This window comes from Sylvia atricapilla, chromosome 8, assembly GCF_009819655.1.
Source record: "Sylvia atricapilla isolate bSylAtr1 chromosome 8, bSylAtr1.pri, whole genome shotgun sequence".
NCBI lineage: Eukaryota > Metazoa > Chordata > Aves > Passeriformes > Sylviidae > Sylvia > Sylvia atricapilla.
The window spans coordinates 8,898,948-8,923,956 of NC_089147.1; the positions used below are offsets into that span (position 1 = coordinate 8,898,948).

Below are 25,009 nucleotides of genomic sequence, written 5' to 3' on the forward strand. Positions count from 1 at the left end.
CAAAGAAAAAGATCATCTCTTAAAATTAAGTAATTTGAGGTGAAGACACTTCATTCAGTGTTTTTTCACTAGTACAAATTTTTTGTCATCCCTCATGATGTAGAGGAGGAAAAGTTCATAAAAGCCAGACACTTGATCTTAAGCAAAATTCATACAGTAAACAGGGAACTAAACAAAATAGTTGGTTCAACAAGAAGTACCCCAGAAAATCCAGTGAGAAACATGTATTTTGGGATGACTGACTGGAGAAGGAATTTTATCTCCTCCATTGTGGCAACACTGATTATGCCATGGAGGTTCTGACCACGGTTTTTGTAGATAATATGAGCTGTGCCACTGTGTCTGGTGACTGCATGTTTTTTACCATTTTAGAGCCAGGTAAACTGAGGGACTTGGTTAATACATATCCCAGACTGCTAGGTGTGCAATTTGTGAATCTTGTTTCACTCAACATTAACAGGAATTTCTGGTTTGCTGCCCCATACACAGTACACCTTCCCCACACGGACCCTTTACCTCAGGCAGACAAAGGCTACTGCAGGACCACATCTCTCTTGTCACCCACCTGATTTCTCCTACATCTTCACTGCCAGGCAAGTCTCAGCATCAAAGATGAAAGCTGGCTAAAATCTCCAACAAGAAAACTCCCAAAAGTTGGGCGATTAAACAAAACAACCCCAAACCCCTTTAAATGTTAGAGAGGATGTGTTCAAGTTCAAATGGGGGTTATTGTGTCTCAGTTTGCCATGGGGCAGTCAGGGTAATTGACCCAGCAATACCTGCCCAGAGGAAGAGACAATGTTTGAAATTCGTGTTAGAAACAATTATCTACTTGACTTTTAATATGGGCCTTTCTGCTTTCATTTTTTTTTTTTTAGGAGGGCATTAAAAAAAAACAAAACAGAAAGGCTCCCAACTCTTTGAAGGTCTTGTTTGTGCTGAAACAGACTCTGTGAATTGGTAATTGGCCTCGCAGAGCCCAGGGGAAGTGAGGCTGAGGCAGCTTGGCAGGTGACACTGCTGCCACGCTCAGCACTTCTGCAGCCACCCGCTGCCCCAGCCTGGCTGTGGCAGGACATCATCCATCCCCATCCCACAGCCTGAGCTCAGCACCCTCCTCGCTCAGTCTCCCCCACCTCTACCCACCCTTCCCATCCCTCTGCCCCTCTGCACAAGGCTGGGGAAGGGTGCACGAGGAGATGTGGCTGCCACAAGGCTGTGGGTGTGCAAACCCAAGCCCCCGCGGTGCTGGAGATCACGGCTTCCCTCACAAGGGCAGAGCAGGCAGGAGCCTTACTCTGGACAGCTGGAAACAGAAGCAAAACAGCAAACCACAAGCATGAAATATTTCTGTTCTTCATCATTGCTTGCTGTTTCCTGCTGAACTGCTGCTTTTGACCCAGGGCAGGGTTGGCTGTCCTGCAGGTGAGGAGTGGGAGCGGTGGCCTGCTGGCAACACAGGAACGCCTGAAGCTGCTGCTTGAGGAATTACCAAATCACAGGATGTGCTGAGGTGGAAGGAACCCACAAGGATCATCGAGTCCAGGTCCTGGCCCTCACAAACACATGGAGGAGAAAAAAAAGAATGATCTTCAGTGAGACCAAGAGCGTTCCATGGGCAGCCCTGTTGTGTCCCTCCTGGGTCAGGAGAGAAGACACTGGCTGGTCCCAGCAGTGTCCCCGTGGCCTCTCTGGAAGGGAAAGCTCATTGTGAGCCTGGAAATGCTGCACAGAATCATCCTGTTGGAATCCTGCTCCTGCTTCCCCTCTGGGGCCAGGGGTGAAGCCAAGCCCACAGTGTGAATTCACACACACGGGAGCTGGATAGCACTTGTGGACAGAATGGGCAACTTCAACTCTGCTGCTCCCAGGGAATTCAAACCCTTAGAAAAATGAATTAAGCCTCACCAGTATCTTTGCTTTAAAAATCAAAACAACAATAACAAAAAGACCAGTCAGGTTAATTACACTAGAGCAGGGAGGAATCTTTGAGATGTAAATACATTTCCACGAACATTAAAAGCAAACTCCTCTCTAAAGTGTTTTTCTTTCACAAGCAAGCAAGAAAACGCACTGGATAAAACAAACTTTGCTTATTTTAGTTTCGACTCAATTACCTGTTAATGGAAAAAATCTGGCACCACCAATAATAAGGCAGGAATGAGATCACTGTTCTGGAGGCCTGGCTTGTCAGGGAAGCTTGCAACAAGAAGTGCATTTATCTGCCTTTCTATAACCCTTTTCAAGCACTCTGTCAGGGAGCCCAAACTGAACAGCCAGTTTAGGAGGAACTTGGAACCCGCTCCAGGCCCCCTCGGCCCTTTGGGAAAAGGAAAATTATTGTTGGCAAGTCTGCCTGGCTCCAGAAGTTGATCCAGTGCCCCCCACTTGCCCATGCAGCAGCAGACAGAGCTAAGAATTTTGTTATAATTAAATAACAGTGTGCTGATTGGTTGCTGGAGGTGGTCTTGAAACTGGTGTTTAAGGCAGTGGAGAACAACGGTTACTATTCATAGAAAAAGCAGAGTCTTAAAATCCATCTGTTTCGTTCCAAATTTAGGCCAAAAAAATGCTCACTCACTGTCTTTAAAAATACCACCTGCTTAGCTATTTTGTATAATGTGCCATTATATAAGTTTGAAGAAGGAGCAGGCAGGGAGGCAGCGGGGGCCGAGGAGGGGTGGGTGGAACAGATTAAAAAGATATAGTTAGATCCAAAAATACCCCAGCAGCATATTTAAAAGGGAACACAAAATAAGAGAGCAAAAGAGACAATTTCTGATGGAGATTAAAACCAGGGTGTTTGCTAACGCCTGGGAACCAGCTACTACAAATGGGCTTGTTTGCAAATAAGATAATAATCCTTTTTCTCTCTTTCTTGAAAAAAACCCCACCCTTCTTGCTTTGCTTACCCAGCTCCAGTCTTCCCCATGCTACAGAGCTGTGCAAACACCTTGAGACCTTCCTACCCTGTAGACTGTTCTGGTGGTATCCAGGCCAGGGCATCACAAGCCCCTGTCAGTAGGTACCTCCTAAGTGGGGCTGTGCTTTCCATTGGTGAGCTGGCTCCAGCTGCTGAGCTGAAGGAATGAGACAAGGAGCTAGTAACCCTACAGCATTGACTTTTCCAGAGCAGCCCTGCTCTGTGAGCAGGAGCATCAGCAGATGTATCTCCTATCTATCTCCCCACTGTCCTTTCCCTCCCCTTGCTTCCCCACTGCAATCTTACATAATATTACATATTGCAGCTGCAGTATTTCCACTTTCCCCTATACCCTTAACTCATTCCCTTGTTCCCTCCAACATCCCAATGCTGTCCATGTCTCCTACCTAATCTTCTCAGCCTGCCAGCTGGGCAGTGGAGCACAGATGCTGGTCCAGAAGTAGACGTGTGATAATTGGCCATCTGGATGCTGCCAGAGAGAATGGATAACAGCTGAGCTCTCCCTGCCTTTTCTTCAGCAGTGGATCTGGAAAGCCTCTCTTCTCAGTGCCGGCAGAGATTTCCCTGGAACTCAGAGGGACTTTATAATCTCTGAGAGTTTCACTGCTGCTGTCAAATCTGGTTCAAAATGCCAGAGTATTCAAGAATTATCAGGAGAGGGTCAAGCAGATGGACAGAGAGCATGACTTCATGTTCTCCACTGCCTTAGAGGTCCAGGTTAATATCCCCCCACCCCAAATGTAAAAGCATTTGCAATCTCAGAAAAAGAGCAACTCTTAGTACACAGAGGAAAGTCATGAGTTAATATTTTTGATTGATCCCAGAAGAAAATCAGTCCAGGGGTTGGAAGACTATAGTCCTCAAAGAGTCCTTAAACGTGTTGGTAACATTATTGACAATGATGGGTGCTTGGAATGAAATCATTTGTAGCTGGATCTGCCTCAAATGTCTCAAGATGTTTTTCAGGGACATCTTAAAATGAATACCAAAGTAACTGTCTACTCCTTTTTTTTTTTTTTTTTTTTTTTTTTTTTTTTTTAAATAACATAGCAATTGCTACAGTCACTGAACAAATTTGAATATTCATAGTTTTGAGGCTCCAAAAATTTTAGATGTCCTGTCCAACAAAGATCACTTGAGATCCTGTACTGAATTTAGTTTTCAGCTGGAGCACCACTCCCAACTCCCAAAACAGCACCCAAAACCTTCTTCCAGTCTTCGGTGGTAAAGTTCTCCTATGTGTATGCCTGACATACCTGGTCAGCAGTGTCACACACATTGTTATTATTATTGTTTTTGTAATAAATAATATTGATATTAATGTATTAACTTTCACTATTTTTGCAATGACCATGCAATCATTTTACTGTTAATTCTCTTTACATCTTTTTTATAGTCTAATGAAATGAACAGGACTCTAAAGATGTCTTTTTTTCCCTGCCTGTCCATTTTTTTCTCTTAAGCAAAGCATAAAACCATGTGGCACTGCTTTGAGTCAGCAATTGCTTAAACTTTTAAAAATTCCATACACTAAGTGAAAAATGAGATTTACAGAACTAATGGAAAATAAATGTCTCCCGAACATGCAATACATTGACTTGCTTCCTTGCCTTAGTCCATAAAAACAGATGGAAGCAATAGCTACAGTGAATTATCTACTGTATGTAGGGCCCTGTGCTGCCCTGGACGAGAGCACACCGTGCCACTTTGTCACCACCCCACTCTAGTGGTTGCCCTCACTGGTGTGGATCTGGGGGTCATCAGCCTATTTTACACCTACAGTGTATAGAAAGGGCTGTCTTCCCACCAGGTTTCCACTGTACCTGGACTCCTGGACACAAATATATATAAATAGATAGATATAAATAATGATAATTTTCTTCCAGGAGCCTTGATCCAGCTCAGTTCCTCTAAGCAAGGGAAATTGGGAGGCAAATCTGAAGGCATAATCCCTCAAAGAGACGCAGCCAAGGCACAGCCTGCAGGAAACACAAGCAGTTGCTTTCCCAGGGATATACAATTGTTTTCCACAGCAAACAAGTTCCCAGCACGAGTTGTCCACCACTCACAAGCCCTGTTCAATGTACCCTTGGAACACATGCCTCTCACCACACACACAGAAGGAAAACTAATTTGCAGGGGAACGGTGTTTTAGGACTCTCCTTTCCAAAGTTTGCCTAATAAAGCAGAGAGCAAAGAACACAGTATTTTCCTGAATATATGAATCATACCTTGATGGTGTCTACTTTGAATCATGGCATTCAAAGATCTCCCTGGAGCACTATTCCTTACTTTAGACGAGAGCAGCTATCCCCAGCAGAGATGCAGCACATGTGTCGGGCTGATGGATGGCCATGCTCTAGCAGGAGTCAAAACACTAGGAAAAAGAACTAAAAAATTCCCTAGAAACCTTAACTAGCCGGAGAGTAATTTGAGCACTGCATTCAACTTACTGGCTACCAACAACAGCAAAATTTGGCACCTTCCACAAAGGCTCTGCAGCAATGTCCTTTTCCCCACTGCAGAGCCCTCTCCCACCCACGCTGCCCACGTGCCTGTCATGGCTGAGGAGGGAACATGTGCCACTGAGGTCAAGGGCAGCACTGTGTCAGACCACAACAAAACCACCATCAGGCCTTGGATCAAGAGAGAGTAATGGAGCTTGGTAAAAAAATCACCAGGACTTAATCCTTCTAATAGGACATAAGAAACAATACTGTTTCAAACAAACAATGTATATTGACCTTTACTAATGTGTTTGAAAAAAAAAAAAAAAAAGAAGGCTTGTCTTGTAAACTAATAATTAAATATTAGCTATTTAAGTACTGTACATTGCTTACACATTATTTAATACTTCATTCAGCACCTCCCGGGCCCTCACAAAGGAAATTCCTTCTGCAGCCAATGAACAATTTTGCAGGTTTAGTGGACCCCAAAGGAAGGGACAGCACCATCCCAGTGCTGGGCTTACCAGAACAGCCCGTTCCCAGGTCTCTGAGAACAGTCACCCCTCCTGCAGAGCCTGCCGAGAACAACCAAACAGAAGTGCAGCACCTGAGCAATGCACCTGTACAACAGCAGGGAACAAACCTGCTTCAACACCTTTACACTCCATTCTCCTCCAGTGCCACTGTAGGAATTACTATGGCTGACACTTTCCAAGATGATGGGCCCTATCATGACATCCAATTCAGGTAGAATCCTGGAAATTATGAAGGTTAATTCTCCACTTATTTAAAAAAGCCCAAACAAATCAAAAACATAGCAAAAATCCTTGCATATAAATTCACTCCCATCCTGAAGCACCTGCAGGCACTGCTGTCAGGTGGATGCTGGATTCTCAGAACTGAGAGCAGGCTGTGTTGCAAAGGCTCATTGCATTAAAAAACCCCGTCAAATATATGCAAAACTGGACTCAAATCTGTCAAGGAGATAAAGCCTAAGGCCAGAAGAAGGACTTTACTAATCAGGGCTATCTGGGCTCCCCTGTGTGACCTTCATAGTGCACCAGCCCTATGTTGTGAGATTGCCAAGTTGAACAGAAATACACTAAAATTAAAAATTATCACCAGCCCTGGTCCCCCATTCACTAGTCAGGCTCACTTCACATGCAAGGATATTCCCACAGTTCACATGCTGTCCTCTGCCAAATCATGTGCCATTTGCTTTAAATAAAAAGGATCTTTAACCACTGCTATGCATGAGAAAGTGCGCTGAGCAGGGAGAGGGCCAGTGCACATGCATTCCATGGGAACCCAATGCAAACAGGATTTCTGACAACTAGAGCTGGCTGCAATTTGCCACAATTTTCACACTTTTTTTTCTGAGGAAGTTTCCCAGTCAGCCTGCAAATCTATCCAGCCAGATAAGATGCAGTCAACGCATAAATGAGTTGACAAGTCATTCTCTGCACATACTAAGTTGCTTTTATTAATCCAGAACTGCATGCTACAGATACTGTACAGCATGAACATTTATTCATTACAAAAAATGGCTTCCAAACCATTAAAAATGAAAATCGGAATAAGAGCATAAAACGGAACAGTAACATCACAACTGTTAGGAAACATTCAAAGTATTCACAAAAAATGTTATAGTTAGCATCTTAATAAACCAGAGAAAAATCTGAGACAGTTTTACAATCGCTTCATGTCAACTACAATGGCACTGAATGAACAGATGAACAATTTTTCAGCTTTATACAGCGTTTTTTGCAACATCAACATGCCTAGGTTTTTTTTTTGTTTTAAGTTTGCTACCTACCTGTATGTAGTAAGTGTACATAAAAGTGGCAGTCTGATTTTCCTTTTATGAATAATCTAATATACAGAATTTGGCCCTTAAGGGTTTATACCTCTTCATTTTAAATGCTTTCCGGACAATCTGCTACCAAACACGTCTGTTATAGGTGACATTAAAACTACATACATATCTACCTATGTAACATCACAGCAAAACATGATGAACAAAAAAATTTACAGCATTAAAAAAAATAATAAAGTTGTCGGGAGAAAGTTAAAAGTCACTGAGAATTTTGGCACATAAAAATTTTGCACACAGCCTACAGTCCTAATGTCGCAGGGGATTCAGCTGCAGTTCTGAACGGGAGACACTTGGACCTTGCTATTTTTCAAACAGCATTGCTAAAAATTCCCTTGCTAAATTTTCAAGTCTTTTTGAGTGTAATGGCTTTTAAAGCAATTTCATTCTTTACACGATTGATCCTTGAAAAAAATGCATCTGCGAATGTCCATTTGGTGGCAACTGTATTTCATATAGCAAAAAAAAAAAAAAAAAAAAAAAAAAAAAAAAAAAAAAAATCACAAAAAGAAATCAAAAACAAAATCCCGGAAAAAATATATATATACACATTTATATATAAACTTAAAAACCTTGTACAAATGAGTTGTTATATATAAGATGCTTACACTAAAGGAAAAAAAAAACCCTTTATACAATGTTTCAAGGAAAAAAAAAAGAAGAAAAAAACATTTAAAAAGGGACAACATACAGATACAACAAGCAATTTCTAAAGCAATAAATACTACTGGTCCAATAGCGTTGTGATACTTTTAATTGTTGAGTAGCGTCCCCTCCCCCAAAAAGAACAACACCATGGAACAAGGTATATTAACACATTTTTTTAACCCTTTGTTTCTGTACATTTAAACAATAACAAGTAACATCACAATAAAGGTTGTTCCACACAAGGAAGAAAAAAAAAGAAGTAGTAGCGGCACCGCATTCGTTATGCCCTTAAAGGTTTAAAAACCAGATGTAAAATGATTGGTTCGCAAGCTCGTATTTAATACAAATAATAAAGAACCAATGCCTCTGGCAAGGGCTGCTTCAAAATTGCTTCTTTTTTTTTTTTTTTTTTTAATTTTTAAAATCAGTCTTTAAAACTAAGCTATTGGAACTACATAACAATTATGTATATATATATATTTTTTAAACGCTACAAAGACTTTAAACAGCTGTTGATAAAAATTTTGGCAGAATCATGAGGCTTTTCTCATCTACATATTTAAAAAGGAGAAATTGAAATAAGAATGGGTCAAATATTGACCAATGAACTCGATAAAACATCAACTAATGTAGCCACATGGCACAAATTAAAAATGAAACCGAGAAACGACGACAAACAGCGGACGACGACGAGGAGAAGAAGGAAAAAAAAAAAAAAAAAAAAAAAAAAGGAAAGAAAACAAACCAAACCAACAAAACTCCAAATACCAACAGAATTCAATCCCCCCGAAAGGAAACCGAAAGGGCTAACGAGGCTAAAGCTATTCTAAGGACTTCGTTACAAGGGAGAGCGGCTGGGGCTGTGTCCCCGCCAGCGAGCTGTGGGAATGCAAGGAGGACGTCGAGGGCTGTGCGAGGGGCGCGGCCGGCGGGAGGGCGGCCGGCGGGTGGTCCAGGGCCCCGTTGGGGCAGCTGGCGGCGGGCAGGGCGCCGGGCTTGCTCGCCGCGCTCTCAGCGAGCGCCAGCGAGGACGGCGGCGGCATCATCACCAGGTGCGCCAGCGGGTCCGGCTTCAATGACAGCGAGAGGGGTTGCGTTTGTTCAGTCTGTGGTTTCGAGTCTCTGGAGGGGGAGGCGAGCATGGCAGGGGAGGACGGAGGAGAGTCTAGTAAGCTTCCATCTGAAGAGGGTGGGCTGACGCAGCTGCCTTCACCTTGTATGTAGCGAACGCACTTTTTTTTTCTCCTAGAAACAGGGAGAGAGTTATCTGTGAATAAAGGGCAGAGACGCTGATGGAGACAGTCATCTACAGCAAAGAGCCGTCAATCAGCTACTCTGGGCTCTGCATGGGTGGCACCCTGGCCCCACGTGCCATCCTGGGAGTCTGGCAGAGTGTCCTCGGCACCAATCCCGCTCAGGAACCTCCCCTCGGCTACCAGATTTGGAAAGGTTTCACCAATTAATTGTCTGTTCATTCCCCTCCTCTTCAGGTCACCTTCTTTCCTAATTTTCATAATCAGAAAACCAGATAAATGGGTTTTGTTCTAATCTACAAACTTTCCTCCATGGGGAAAAAAATATTTAAAAGCAACTTAATCCTCCTAAAATAAAAACCCTGGATAGCTGATGGTATCTCATGATGTCCCATAACGCTGTCCAACTCAATGGGGCTATAGCTACACCTGTGTCACCTGTGGTCTCTTACGATGCCCTGCCCTTGGGAGGCAAGAATGGCTGCAAACTACTGCTCATTGCTTTCTCCTCTGTTAAGAACCACACCAAATCCAGAAATATCAGTCAGACAGCAGGGATATATAACAGAGAGAACGAGAGAGAGGGGAAATAAAAACAAAACGAACAAACAAAGCAAACAGAAGAAAAAAATAGGAAAAGAACAGGAAAAACAGAGTATGATCCAAAATAACAAGAATAACTGGTTGTATGGCCTGCAGGTTGTGGCTTTAAATCGACTCAATTTTACTTTTCGTTTTAGGGGAGAGTGGTAGATTTGGGAAGCTGCTTGTCTGCATTTTGGGGATTTTCCTCTGAGAGGCCATCCACGAAACTCCAGAGTGGGATCCAATTTCAGCAGGTGAAGAGCACGACGACAGGTACAAAGGTGAGGAGCAACATGGATCTTATTTCACGCCAGGGAATACGAGAGTCTCGCAAGAGCCGCTCATCTTCAAATAAATAAGTGACCCGACAGAGATCTTTTCTCCTCCCTCTGTCCACTGGATAATGTAAAGGAGCAATGAAAACACATGACAGTTTCACACCATCTCTCTTGCCAAGTATGTGCAAGACAACTCTAGCAGTAGGACAGAAATAATGAGGCAAACAACCACAGCATCTGGCAGAATGATGTCCAGTGGCCACCTTGACCCTAAGCATGCTGGCTCTCCAGCCCTCCTAGCCACCATCACACTTCCCATGGGAAGTGCTAAAGAGCTGTCACACAGCCCAAGGCGTAGGGCAAAGCCTGTCTAGAGCAGCTCTGCCACAAGAACTTTGGATGCTCAGCTAAGCTGCACAAAGCCACCAAGGTGAGGGAGGAGGTTGCTCTCCCTCTCCAGTGGGCGCATCACCCCAGCTCTGCAACTCCAACAGAGGGAGTGCCTGGGCATGGCACAGCACCTGAGTGTCACTGGGGGACATTCCCCACTCCAGCAGGTGTCCCAGTTCCCCTGCTGGTTGCCAGTGTTATTCCCTATGTATGGTGTTTGACTAGGTTAAAGCAAGCTCTGCCCTCGAGGCAATGAGGACACATGCTTCTTATCTGCAAAGGAGATCAAACTAGCTTGATCCTGGAGTGAAAACTATCATCTCCCTTATCCAGGAAGGGAAAAACAACCCCAGAACCCCATCTTTCATCAGCTTCAGTGAGGGAACAGTGCTGTGACATCCCTTTCTCCAGAGACTCAGGTCTGCTCTCAGATCCTGCTCCATGTGCCACATGGCAAGGTAAGGGGTTAGGGCTATTAGAGTTTTAACCACGTTAGCCTGCAGATCAATACATGCTAAAAACTACAGACAACCATGCAACTTAAATGTTAAAAAGAAAGAAGGAAAGATAGAAGACAGCAAGTAAAGGCTGTAAACCATGCTTTATTAGAGCAACGTTAAAAGACAGGAAAAAAAATTAATTTGGTGGGCTCAAAACAGACCTGTTAATTCTTCTACTATCAACAAATAACACTGGAAATCTCTGGCTCTTGGCTAAGGACAGTTCTGCTGTTCTCTCTCCCCACTTCCTATTTCAGCTGTGCAGCACTACCAGGGCCACAGCTCCTGTTTGGACCTTCTATACAGCTCCAGTGGCAAAGCAGGACAGTTAAGCTCCACAAAGCTCACCAATACTGGTGGAAAGATGGGTTCTTACAGTCTGGAGACTGCAGGACTCCCTCTCCATCCCCAAATTAAAATTACTTGCAAGCAGATACCCAAGCTCTGCTGCCTCATTGATGGGGGTCCAAAAGTCCTTTAACTGGACTGCTCCAAACCTACAGGGCAGTGAATTATTTAACTGGAGGAAGTTTGAATCTAGTATGCCAGCATTTCAAATTTATTTCTTAATATTATTTAAGTTCTGTGGTCTGAAAGAAAGAGCTCCCATGGCAAAGCAGCCTTAAACCAGGCTTACCTGACTTTCTGACACTGCAGAGTTAACAACATTTTAAAAACCAAACCCACTGCTCTGCTACCTGAAGTAATTTTCCTTTGACTAAGGAAAGGATTAAGGGAGCACATTGCTCCTTTTGCTAAATTCTTTAATAGTGCGGCCACTTGTAGTCTGAAAAAAATATTTACTTAAATCATGATGGCTCAGGGGGGGAGAAATTTCTGCAATCTGTGCCAATCACACCAGGGGTTACCTGTGGTCATGTACCTGTCAGGGTTTAAGTGGGACAAAACGTCCAGAGAGCAAATTTTAGCAGATGTGAAGACCACCAGGTAGCTCTGGGCAGAGGGAATAAGTAAAAATCTAAGGAACTACTTGTGCCTCAGTTTTGCTCTCTTAAAGGATGGAACAAAAGTACTACATATCTCCCCCTCAGAAGCACTAATGAGGATTATTCACTTGTGCATTGCTATGAAAGTGTTACCTTGCTACATCAGTAGGGCAAACACCAACAGACCTGACCCCACTTGAGCTGCCCTTGAAACCAGCTCTGGAACAGCACCAGGAAACCTGTAATGCTGCAATTGCCATGAGTAAAAGCCACAGAAGACTCCCAAGAGTTTATTCAGTTGCTGTGGACAAAGATGTCTCGGTTTTCACCACAGCAGCAAACTGCACATCTTTAGCACCTACCTAAGGTGTGCTACAAAATGCTACCATGCTAGCAAATGCAATGTTACAAATGTTAGGATTGGAACTAGGAGAGAAATGCTCTAATACCTAGTGGTAAAATTCCTCCATGCATTAAAAATAACAAAACAAAACAAAAGAAAACAAGAAACCAAACCAAACAAAAACAAAAAGCAGCTGACTCTGAATCCAAAACTATCAGCTATACCACTGAAGTTGTCCCTGCTGCACTGAAAAGACTTCTGACCAAAATCTGGTGTAAGTTAAGAGAGGGTTTATGCTTCACAAGTAACCTAAGCACTGTACAGACCAAATAAAAAGTTTCCTTGCTGATAAAATGTAGTTTTAAAAGCATGTTGCTTACTTAAGCAGCCAGGAAAAGATAAAGCAACACAAACATGATGTGCCCCCAGTTCTGGTACTTGGCATGCAGAGCCTGACATGCTTCACATACTCTATCTCTAGACTACACAAATATCTGCTGATAGTGTGCAGCAAAGTAACCACAGAATAGAGCCTAACTAAACACAGCACTGCAGTCCTTGGCTAGCACGAGATCTGAGCCTCCTGACACAGTGAAGCAGCTACTCAGCTCTTCTGGACTGAACCCTTTTCCCTTTAAGCACTAAGAACCTGCTGCTTTCCCAGCTTGTTTAACATGTCCTGGTACTGACACCTAAACCCCAGCACCCCGTACTCCTGTGCCTCAAATGGGACAACACACAACCTGCAGAAGGCATTTCTGGCGTCTCCTCTGGTACACTGACACACACCACCACCCTCAATCCGTGTTTCCTCGACACTAAGCACAGACAAGACTGCGTGCATACACAAAATACGATGGACGTCTGAGCTACATTCTAAATGAGATGGAGCACATGGGACTGGCATGAGTAAGAGGGGAAAATGTGGGAGAGGAATCACTACACACAGAGTGTGGTTTGGGTTGAAATACCTACCATTCATAATATTCCAAATTCAAAGACTGCTTGTATCAGAATAAAGAAACAACAAATTTAACCAAATGCGATCATATAAGGAAAAAGGAATGAGAAAAGAACTACTCGGTATCCCTCCACCAAGAAAGAAGTATGTACTGAATTACACATGGAATTAAACTCCAGTAGAACATGGGCTGCCGGAATTTGGGCTCTCTGATGTCTTTCATCTCCTTTTAATGCTGGAAACTGTGCTACTAAAGTTGTAATTAGTTTTGTCTAGAGCTCAGACGTTTACAGCTCACTTGTTGGGATAAAATTTAAGTAAAAATATATTTTTGGGATTAGAAAAAAAGATTTCAGATAATTAAAAAAATAATATAATCCTTACTGAAGCATAGAAGCCAACAGGTAGCTGTTTAATTTTTCAAATACCAGAAGAATTAATACAATGTGAGCTGTAAACACTGGCTTTTACATCTCCAATAATGAGAAAAACACTAGTGCTGCAGATCCCAGAACCTTTTAAAAAAGCCTTTGGAGGCAGGGGACATAGATCCAAATGAAAGACAAAATAAAAATATAAATGTCCAGCTAAACATTAATTTTGCTGACATCTGGAAAAAGTAACAAAAAAAAAAAAAAAAAAAAAAGCCAAAAAGTTGCCAGCTTTAAGGACTTTGAGTTTTCTTGTTCCCAGTTCTACCACCAGGGAGAGGTTATTGGTAAAGAAAGAGAGAAAATGGCATTAAATTAGCAAGAAATTCCAAAGATCAAAGATTATTAGCAATTGATGCTGTGGGAGAGAGAAAGGTGGGGAGTGGGGAAAAAAGATTAAAAAAATAAAATCACACAAATGCACTAAGAGGACAGATTGCTTTTATTTCCCCAAAGGCCTAATGGGTAGTTTTATACCTGCATGGTTTGCACCATAAACTCTGTCGGTCAAGCCCGAACAATGCCCGACACTTCTTTGGAGTATTTGCATCTGTTAGCATAAGGTAAACACAAAAAATACAACACAATGGTGGATAGAGCTCATTTGGTCTGCATCATCTTAGCTACAGCTACGTTCAGCTTTCAATCACCTCCGTTTTATTTGGTAATCTCCCCTCGTACCAAGGGCAGGAAGGAAAACAGGACTTTCACAATGAGCCAAAGGAAAACAAAAACAAAACCAAAAAAAATCTCCAACACAGCCACGAGCCTGTGTGGTGTTGGTACCGCACTCAGTGCCGTGTTATCAAGGGCTTTGGGAATGACTTTCCTTGGGTGGAGGCTTGGAAGGCAGGAGCGTGGTTGAGCCACGGATCAGATGGGCTTAAGGTTGATGCTGTTTTACAGTGGGTTTTGGCTAGCAGCAGCAAAGAGGAAGGCAGGAAAAAAAAAAAAAAAAAACAACAACCAACCAACCAACAAAGAAAACAAACCAAAAAAAAAAAAAAAAGCAAAACCCTTTCGGAGAGACGATTACTGATGGCAGTGTCCCACTCCCTTGTGTCCTCTAGATCACAACACAGAGCTACAAAGCAACAAGGCAGGAAAAAAAAGGGGAAAGTACCAAATAAACCAGCTGCAAATCAGCCATAGCGAGTCTGGGAAAACTATACACACCTGCAGGGGCCGCACCAGTTATTCTGTTGATCAAGGCCAAAGCGCGCTCGGCATTTCTTAGGAGCGCTCAGGTCTGAATGAGTTCAAGAAAAGCGAGCAGAAAAGGGAGAGAGGAAAAAAAGAAAAGGGGAGAGGGGGGAGTGAGAGAGAGAGAGAGAAAGAGAGAGAGGAAGAGAGAAAAGGGAAGAAAAAAGAGAAAGGTAAAAATAAGGAAAAAATAAAAATAAAAAAGGGAATAAAAATCAATGTCCTCGTTATTAATTGCAAATATTGACTTTTGATTTAAAAGTTTAAAAAAAAAAAAGTGATAATTACATTTTTATTTAACTCTTGAGATTAGCTGTTGCAATTAAAGCTGCAGTATCCCTTTATAAAGGACTGTTTCTTTCCCTTTTAAGAGAGCAGGTAGAGGAGAGTCTTTGTGGTTGGTCTAGCAGGATGTTTCAGGCAAGATTGATTTGGGCTGGTTTTTTTAATTTTTTTTTTTTTTTTTTTAAGAAGGGGAAAAAAGGAAGAAAAGAAGCTGAGTATGAAAGTTAGATCCTGAACATGCTTTTTTCTTCAACTCAGATACAAAATAAGAGGGAAAAAAAAAAAAAGAAAGAAAAAAAAAAAGAAATTATATCTCCTGGGATAATGCAGCTTTTGGAATAACATTCAATTTACTTGTTTTCATTAATTTGTATTTAAAAGAATGGATAAGAATAAGCAGATTGCGGAATGAGCATGTTAGTATCAGCCAGAAAATAAAACATAAAGCATGGCAAGGTGCTGAGTTAGTACAGCTAGTGAGTTGCAATGAATAGGCTTGAGCAGAAAGAAAAAAAAAAAAGATCCAAAACTAAAATAAGAATAAAAAAATGCGTATGCATGCTAATGTGAGAAGACTTAGTGGGAGCCATGAAAAATGCCATTAGATTAAGGAGGTTCATTACTGACTTGCTTCCATTCTTTATCAGTCTCTTTAAAGAAATACTGCATATTCAATTTGCACAGTTAGTACAACTCTTGCGTTATTTTTACTGTATTACTGTTTTAATAGCAATTGTTACAAAAACAAAAAACAAAATTAAAAAATACTATTAAACATAATAGATATAAAGATATATAGATAATAAACACTATCAAAACGTGTGGATGGTATTTTTTTCTTAATGTCATAAGTGTTTAATGTTAAAATCTATAATGGCAGGAAAAAAAAATTAAAAAGCAGTTTATAAACTATTTTAAATGACTCAAAATGACGTTAGCACCTGTAATCGGAGGAAGTGAAAGGCAAGGATTTAGGAAACATTCGCTGTGTTCTGAAAAAAAAGAACAAATTATACAAAGGCTTCAAAAAAACTAAGTTAGGGCTTCTTCAAGATCGACTATGAGATTGCCTATGCAGTATTTCTAATTTCCTATATAGAATGGCAAACCTCCTTAATTTAAGATGGGTGCGATTTACCACTGTAAGGCATGCATCAGGACATCCAGGGACAGCCCAAATTACCAGCACACGCACACGGACACGCGCACGGCCGGATAACGATGGCACAGGCATTCCAGCTACGGCTCTGCGGGTACAGGCTCGGCAACTACACGGACAAACTCGGCTACTGCCACACGAGGAGGCTCTGACATGCAATGGCTGGGTTACTAGTTTTAGGAGGGCGGTAACGCGTGGATAATGGGAGTGCATTTAAAAAATATAAAAAAATAAAAAAAAGCTGTCTAGCATAGGGATTGGCTCCCCTGAGGCCAGGAGACCTGTGCCCACCTCCCCCGTTCCTAAAAGGGTCACACCAGGACTGCCACATTTCCACTAAGCAAGAGGTTTAGACTTTACTTACCATTGGTCTCTCCTGGCTGCTTGTCCCTTTTCCTCTTCTTCTTCTTTCCCTGCAGAAAACATACACAAACGAGAAGGATTAAAATAAACCCCCAAACAAGTGTCCTTGCAAGGGGGAGCTGAGCAGTGAGGCTGTGGCTGGAGCAGGAATCTCCCAAAGGAGGGACACCAAAGTGTGACACTGGGTCATCCCCAGTGCAGGGAACTTTGGGGAGCCCCAAGGAGATGCTGCACCCCGGGATTGACTCTGCCTGCCCAGATTTTCAGACAGCCTCACTGCAGCCTCCCCAGTGCTAACACCCACCAAGGCCATGGGCAGCTGGGGCGGGGGCAGAAGAACTTGCAAGATGCTACTTTTCAGCTAAAATCATCATAAAGCAAAAAACATTTGACATGTGTATACTCCTGCATGCAAAAGTTTCAAGAATCATTTGTGGTCATGTATTGGTGGGGCAGGGAGGGGAAGGACAGGAAGGTTAGAAAGGGGAGAGGGAGGTCAGACTGAGTCCCTGGAGTTTCTCAGCACCAAAAACCAAACATTCAAGCACACAAGGAAGCCTGCAGTAATGACTGAATCCTAACCTGCAGTTATATAGTTCCACTGACCACCTAGAGAGCAATGCCAGGACAAGAAAAAAAAAAAAAAAAAACAGACATAGCCAAAACCCTTCCCACATTTTGTTCTAGCACAAGGAAACAACCAACAATATCTTGCTAAACTCTATCCCTTTCCCAAACGCTGTACCACAAGATGATGAAATTTGTTACAGTTTTTGAGTGGAGGGAGAAAAGCCCATTCAGCTTCCCTCCAGCAGTGTGGGAGAGGACAACTGGGAACCCAGCTTCTGTTAAAACACAGTAATTGCTTTCCAATAGAAAAGATATGAAGTAATAAGCATAACTCAAAAGAGAAAAGCTATTTTTCCAAGAAAACTCCTCTAACACTGAGATAAAGGGTTTGCAGACTAGTACAACAAGGCCAGTGTAGGCAACAGAGTAATTTCCTTTTCACTGCTCCCCAAATACTAAAAGTAACAGCTTTTGGGCTAGCAATGTCAGCTGTGGACAGCATAAGAATTCTTGGCTTTTGAAGACATAGCAGCAAGTGCAGCTGATAAGATCTCAGAGCAGCAGTCCCTTGTGGTCAAGGGACAACAAAAATTTTGTGGTCAAGGGACAACAAAAATACCGTGGAAGAAGGAATCTCACTGAAGTTTTGAAGGGCTGGATATATCTGGGAAAGCCAAGAGGCTCCCCCACACAGTGCACATCTTTCTCAGTAGCTGGATTCCAGACACATGGTTAAGATGGGCTTCAGCATGGCACATCCACATTTGGGATGCTCCCTATGATAGGTTTCCTGGAACATATTAGTAGAAAAATTCCCCAACATGAATGCAGGACATTGACTCATCATTGTCCTGTTTTTCCTCCACAAACCTGGCCTTGTGGCATGGGGTTTCTGCACTTATCCCCCCCTTGGTTGCTTCAGGGTTGTAAAGTGCCCTCCTGTTGTCCAGGCTGTACCAGGTTTATGAGATCCTTCTGGAGATGGAGAAAGCTGTGTGCACTGTCCATCTCAAAGGAACTTTAAACAACATGCACATAATCCTGCAGCCTGGATGCTGATGACAAATAATTTCTGACAACTCTGAGGTAATTTTTCAGGCTATGAAAGTTGTCAATTGCTAGAGCAGCCATCAGTCTAACATGACAGGCAGAAAAGTGTGCTCCTAAAGCTCCCTGAGGATAGAATAGGGAAAAGCATGGATGCAAGAGGCTCAGACTCTGCTCCATCTATATTGATCTAGATTGACAGTAATTCTGCCAAAATCAGTGATTTTTTTCCATCTTTTAACAATGTAACCAAAACCAGACAACTGCCTCAAGATCATAAGCCCGACTTTTATTTAATCTCAAGGAGGCCACTGGCATAATTAACAGACTGCATCTGCAGCAAATTTGCTTAATTTTTGCAGGACATTTGGGAATTCAAGGGCTATTTCAATTTGAGACCTTATAACTTCTTCACTCAAGGGCCAGCCAGAACAAAGGACAGGAGTCACCTGCCTTTCACAAGCTCTTTAAGCCAGGTATTAAAGTACTGTAATGCCTTTAGGGAGCAATCTGTTAAAAACAGCTGATCTACAGGAATGTCAGCCAGGGACCAGGAATTTCTCATTCTTTTTCAACACAAGCTTTTAAAACTCTTCCTAACAAAGAATGGACAGAGGTCACATCAACTTCTTTACACCCTTTTCAAAGGAAACAGGGAGAATAATAATCTGGTTTGTTTGTTCAATTTCTGGGCTACAAGAGGATATTAGACTATGCAGGAAAATAAATATATGGACTTAAGATAGATAAAGAACTGTGGCCACAGTTTTTCAAGTGCTCTGCAGAAGACACCACTTTTTCTTTGCCTGAGATTTTCTCCCAAGACTTGAGCAGATTGTAACATTTTCTGTCATCATACTATACAAATTTTTATGCTGCAAGTAAATACAGACGCAAATACCTGCTAACCATTTTGGCAGCTCCCTCTCCGGAGCAAAACCAACATGGGTTTTGACAGGCCTGCAGAGTCCTTTAGTATGTATTTTCTAGACAAGCAGTGGGTGAGGTGACTGGACCCTTACACACTTCTGAGTCCAGCACTCAGCACTGCTAAACATCTTATATTAGATCTCAGGAAGAGGCAATGTGCCTTGTGACACCAACAAGCCACGAGGCTGAAAGCTGCATTTCCTGAATGCTCTGCTCCTGTCTCTGAAGACCTGGGCTACAGCTGGCCTTATCCTTGAGCCTGATGTGAGGTGCTTAACAATTTAACCACTTCAAGCAGCCCAAAATCGCTCCCCTGCTAGACGTGTGAAAGGCTCAAGACCCTACAACCGGCTGCGGGAGGAGGGGCACTCAGGAGAGCTGTGAATGGACCAGGAGAGGAGACATAAATAAATCCTGTGGATGATGCAAAGGTACCACATTCTCCTCAGGCAGGAAGGTTCCCCCTGAAGGTCACTTGGGGGTACAGCATCAAGCCGCTGGGAAAGCACTGGCTTTCTCATCCTGTCCTTTTTAGCTTGAGAAGAAAGGGTTTCTCAGTGTTCACACAGTGAGGACAAAAGTAAAAGGTCCTAAACACTGAGGCTTTGTACATGCCCATCTGTCGGTGGCACAGTCACTGTGCAGAATGAGCATTCCTGAAACCTCAGTCGAGCCTATACTCCCTTTTGAACACCCAAGAAGACGATACTGCACAGTGCTGAGGAATTACCCTGAGCCTATGGTCTGACAGGCTCAGGCCAGACTGTGCTGAAACGGGAAGGAAAATGGGCTAAGCAGGAGCTGTGCCTCATCAGGCTTAATAAACGTCTCCTCTGAGGAGCACAGAATCAAGAATATTTTGAGCTAGAAGGACAACTGAGTACACACAGGTAATACCTGTAATGACCAAGGAGAGAGAGTGAGCCAGTGGAAAGAAAAGATGATCAGGAAAACAGAAGGATTTAAAAAAAATGTCCTTAAGTACATGTTGCTAAATAAGTGAGCATGTGTATTCTCCACCACTGAAATGGCAAAAGAGTGTAAAGAGCTGCTGCTGCTTCTCCTGGCTTCACTGCAGACTCTGAACTGGCTTCCTCCCACCCACACACATAAAAATGCAGATTCACAGAGGGAAGTATTGTCATATACAGTAAAATAGAATATTGATGGTAAAATAGGCAGTGATGATGATGGGGATGGAAGAGGTAGAATTCAACAAAACTGTAATGTGTAACTCTACACAAACCTGGCATCAATTTTAGAGCTGTTAGCCCCCAACCCTGCAGGGAAGAGTGACTAGACAGCAGAGAACAGGGTTTATTACAGAGTTAGGGACCTTGAAAGTTTTAGTGATTTTTATTTAACTTAAAAAAAATCAGGATGCTGCTATAATCCTATTAAAAACGGTTTAGAGCTCTCACCAATCCACAAATCTGTCAAGAATTTATGGGCTTAGGCTTGCAAACACTTATCACCATTTGCACTGCTTACCCTTCATGGAAGGAGCTATATAGTACTAGGGGTTATAAAGCTGCCCTTATGCTTTTTAACAGACAAAAAATTCTACTACTTTTAGCTCGAAAACCGGCTTCCCGAAAAGTAGAGGGAGGAATCAATTTTAAAAACAATCCATGAATTGATTGTGAATTCCAATATACTTTTTAAAAATGAGGAGGGTAGGGGGAAAGAAAAGGTAATATGGGCATGAAATAGAAAACATAAACAAAATACAAAACTGTTCAGTGTGGAATAATTAATTTAACCCCACTTGAGAGTAAGACTTTCAAAAATATAATGCTCTTTGTTTTGCCAGTCCTTCTCTGAAGCTATGATAAGTCATTCCTCCACTGTCTACTACACTCTCACACAGATAAGCACAAGACACTAATTATTTATCTCTTTTAGTGGAAAGAAGAAGAGCCATACTAGGTGGACTTTTAATTTTGTTTTCAAAAATGAAATTCAAAATGACCAGCAAGCCAAACAGCATTTCTAGATGCTGGCAAAAGTGAAGGGAAGATTTTTTTCACAGAGCTGTACTGATATCCTTATATTCTAACCCCATACTAGTCAAAGCCAGGAAGCCTCTTCCAAGTGGAGGGCTGGGAATTACCCCCCAGTAGTTTTGGTATCGCTGAGGGAAGCGCCCACTGCCGTTACCAGATTGGGGTCCTGAGGCTTTCCATGGAGTGCTTGTGTGCAATGTGTAGCTCAGCAGGTCACACAGACATTTCTACAAGCTCTACTAATAAAAAAGTTTCCACCAACATAGGAACCTACATAGTTATCCCGCGCAGACCAGCCTGGGTACAGCTGCATGTGAAGCTGTCGCTCCTTTCTTGCTAGTTCATAGTATTTCGCTTGCTCTTCTCTGGATAACGCGTGCCACTGGGGTGGAGAGAAGACAAAAAGACAAAATAAAAAGCACCAGAGGTTGGGGGTTTTTTAAAGCATGTTAACAGCAGAGTGTGTTATTTATACACATAAATACAGTTGGAATCGATTTTCATTAAAAACAGATAAAAACAGATGATCTGGCATGCTGACATTCGTATTTTATTTACAACTCCAGATTATAACTGCAGTTGATTCAACTCAACTACAACTAATCATTTACATGCACTCAACCCCTTTGTCTCCTGTTGAGAGAGGAGAATTAAGAAATCTAAACAAAAACAGACAGCAGGAGAGATGGTCCAGAAGCTGAATCACTTGTCCTGAGCCAGAAATCAGTTACACCTGATTGGAGCTGGGAGACCTTCTTCCCCAATGCCACTTCCCCAGTCCCCTCTTCTAGCTCTCACAGGTGCTGATACTGGTAGTATGCTCAAAGGTTTTTCATTTCCCATTTACTTTTCTGCCTAACTTAAGCCAAAATAAAAATCAAAGATTTTTTCATCAACCGGTCATGGAAATGGATAATGAAATAACACTGCTATTAATTAACTCCTCCTCTTCCCCATGAATGACCCCACTGGCAAGAAGTGCCTGCAAAAACTGAAAAAGAACATACCAAGGCCTTTGGTTTAGCAGTTTCCCTATCCATTTTCACAACAGCAGAAAAACACAGGGATTCAAAAGGTGTGAATCCTACCGAGCTTCAGGCCCTGCTTGTGCTTGTCCCTTGTTACCTACCCTTCGACCGAGGATTTGGTTGATGGCTGCGCTCTCTTTCAACGTGCATTCTGCTACAACTTTTGCTCTCATTTCCTTCATATACAACATAAATGCATTAAGAGGTTTCTTTATGTGTGGCTTCTTTTTCTCTTCTTCTTTTTTGGAGTCCTGATGTTTTCTGAAGAGTAAAGATACAACAGACAGAGACCTCACAGTGAGAACCCCTTGTGAGTTTATTAAATTAATCCCCTCAATCTCTCTAGCATTAATTCTCAGCAATCTCTAGGAAGAGGACCAGAAGGTTCTCTAGAGCCTACACCCTGGCTGCTGTATGGGAACAGTCTTAAGAGCATTACAAGAAAACTCACCTCATGTTTATGCAACATCACTGAGTACCCTCTGAGCCCCTACAAAAACCTTGGAAGGAAATGGGCTCCAGAAAAATGGGCTCACAGGCAGAGCTTGAGCATGACAGTAGGGGAAATAATTACACCCCATCATCAATGGGCTCTCGTCAATTCAAACCTAAACTTGATACCAGCTCTCTGCAGCTTTGAAGAAGCCATTTATGTTCAATTTTTTTTGTCTCCTGTGGTGCATCTGTTATCTCAAGGCTTCAAACTAGGCACTGAGTAATAGAGAAACTGGTCAAGAAACTTGAATCTCAGTCAAGAAAATTCCACTTCCTCATTGAAACAGGTGAAATTATTAACTACTTGCCTATGTCACAGAATGACTCAAAGACTGCTACCATCATTTTTACACACTTTGGCAGCTAAACCACGTTCAAATGAATTATAACAGAAAAGCAAAAAGAAGGAGGAAAAAATATTTCCCAGTAAAAACATCACAAACCCAAGCCTTTTTACAAGCATGCACAGGGGATGCTCTGGGTATCCCAAAGAGGAGAGAGGGGAAGCAACAACTTACGAGCTGTGGAGTGAGCCGACGTCGCTCTGGGAAGATTCCTGTTTGACTGTTGGTGTGACTATGGCCGGATGAGGAATTCCAGTTGTATGTAAACTATGGTGTGGCGGGACCATGTGTGGAGGAAACCTAGAGGAGAGAAAGCTGTGTAAATCGTCAGAATAAAAATGAATGAATGGGGAGGGATGTGTACACACATTAAATTAAAAAAAAAACAAAAAACAAAAAACAAAAAAAAACCACCAACACCAAAAAAACCCCCAACTGGCGTATAACAAGCACATGACAGCTAGACAAAGCATATGAAAGCTGGCAGCATTAATTAGCAATAAATTAAACATAATGACTCTTCTAATGTCATTAAAGCCAATCTTCCCCTTCATTATCATTACTGACACGAGACATCGTGATTTTTAACATCTTTAACAAAAGGCAAATTCAACTGGATGAACTTGTATGAAGGTGGAATTTCAGTTACCTGAAACAAAATCCACCAGTCCATCCATTTCTTTGCTAAGAAATTATGTGTGGCAGCCAAGGAATCAATTTTTGTAGTTTTGAATCATGTTGTGAATTTAGGATGACATCTTTTATTCTATATTGACAGCAAAATAAAATATTAATGCCAACACATTCTAGACGCATTTTTGATAATACTTATAGACGCCTCATTAGCTACATTTTGTTGATGGAGCAAAAGAAAATACTTATTTGTGTCTAATAAATCTCTGAGCCACATTGCTTTAACAGAAGGTGGAAGATATTGTGAGATTTTTGATCCATTAAAGTAACCTAGAAAGGCTTTAACATTCTAGCCTTTCTGAAGAGAAAAAAATGCTGTCAGCTTTGTGGTTTATGGTCATATACATGGACAGATCCCGGTCCTGCAAGTGGATTCAGAGGGATATGCAATCTGCATGAATCTAATTGCTTGGTCGGGATCACAGCACAAACATGGCACAATCATTCAGACTTTTTACATTTTAACAGAGATGAATGAACTTCTCAAAAGCAGGATTGACTTTTATCATTGTTTCTCAACAGTCTCAGAAAGGTTTTGCAGTGAATAAGGAAAGCAGAGCATGACTGACTGCCTTCCCCTTAGAAAACTCCCACTGAAGTCAACAGGTTTCCAGGGAATGGATTCTAGCCCAAAATTATGTTTCAGAAGTTACTTTCCTCAAAACACCAAAATTAAAGTGATCTGGCAAGGGCTTTTCTCACTGCAAATCCCCACTCTCATCCCAGATTTTCAACAATCTGATCCAAGTAAAACAACCCAAGATTATTAAGCATTCAATGGGATAAATACTTATTTCTTCTCTCATCAATATACAATGATTTTTTCCTATCCAACCGGATTTAAAATGGGGTGATATACCATGGATATCACCGTGTATAAGCAACAGAAATATAGTGAGGTTATCTTTTTATCTCCTCTCTTAGAAATTCCAGTACTGGCCTTAACAATCCCATCCCCTGTGACTGCCTAGACATTCTCTACATTCACAAGACGACACAGAAGTACTTTCATGAACAAGAGCACTGTCCACTACAAGCTCTGAGGATCTTGTCTATCAGCTGGTAGTACTCAGAGTGATTAGACAGAACTATTTTGTCTTTGAAGGCAGTGGTGGGAAGAGCAAGGACTGACAGGGAGAATGTGAAATTGTTCAAGTTGTAGATAATTGCAGCTCTTCACGAACAAAGGCATGGAGAGAAGGGAGGCAGGAAGGTGGGATGGCAAGGGAAGAGGAGAATGGGCAGCAAAATGGTCATTCCTACTTCTGCTAAAGACTCACGGACAC

General features: G+C 42.1%; 1 protein-coding gene across 11 annotated transcripts in view; it reads right to left on the bottom strand.

The window, feature by feature from the left end:
- Positions 1 to 6,847: 6,847 nt before the first annotated feature.
- TCF7L2 (transcription factor 7 like 2) overlaps positions 6,848 to 25,009 on the bottom strand; it is a 174,155-nt gene continuing 155,993 nt past the window's right edge. For 2 of the 11 annotated variants that reach the window (XM_066323569.1, XM_066323568.1), the window contains exons 8-14: positions 23,205 to 23,345; positions 22,293 to 22,452; positions 21,438 to 21,545; positions 16,612 to 16,660; positions 16,030 to 16,080; positions 14,777 to 14,849; positions 6,848 to 9,157 (exon numbers count right to left, since the gene is read on the bottom strand). In XM_066323569.1, the coding sequence (XP_066179666.1) occupies positions 8,734 to 9,157; positions 14,777 to 14,849; positions 16,030 to 16,080; positions 16,612 to 16,660; positions 21,438 to 21,545; positions 22,293 to 22,452; positions 23,205 to 23,345 (1,006 nt within the window). In that variant the 3' untranslated portion in view covers positions 6,848 to 8,733. Of the gene's footprint in view, positions 9,158 to 14,077; positions 14,151 to 14,776; positions 14,850 to 16,029; positions 16,081 to 16,611; positions 16,661 to 21,437; positions 21,546 to 22,292; positions 22,453 to 23,204; positions 23,346 to 25,009 lie in introns of all 11 variants that reach the window. The other 9 variants (XM_066323571.1, XM_066323570.1, XM_066323579.1 and 6 more) reach the window with 7 other exon arrangements.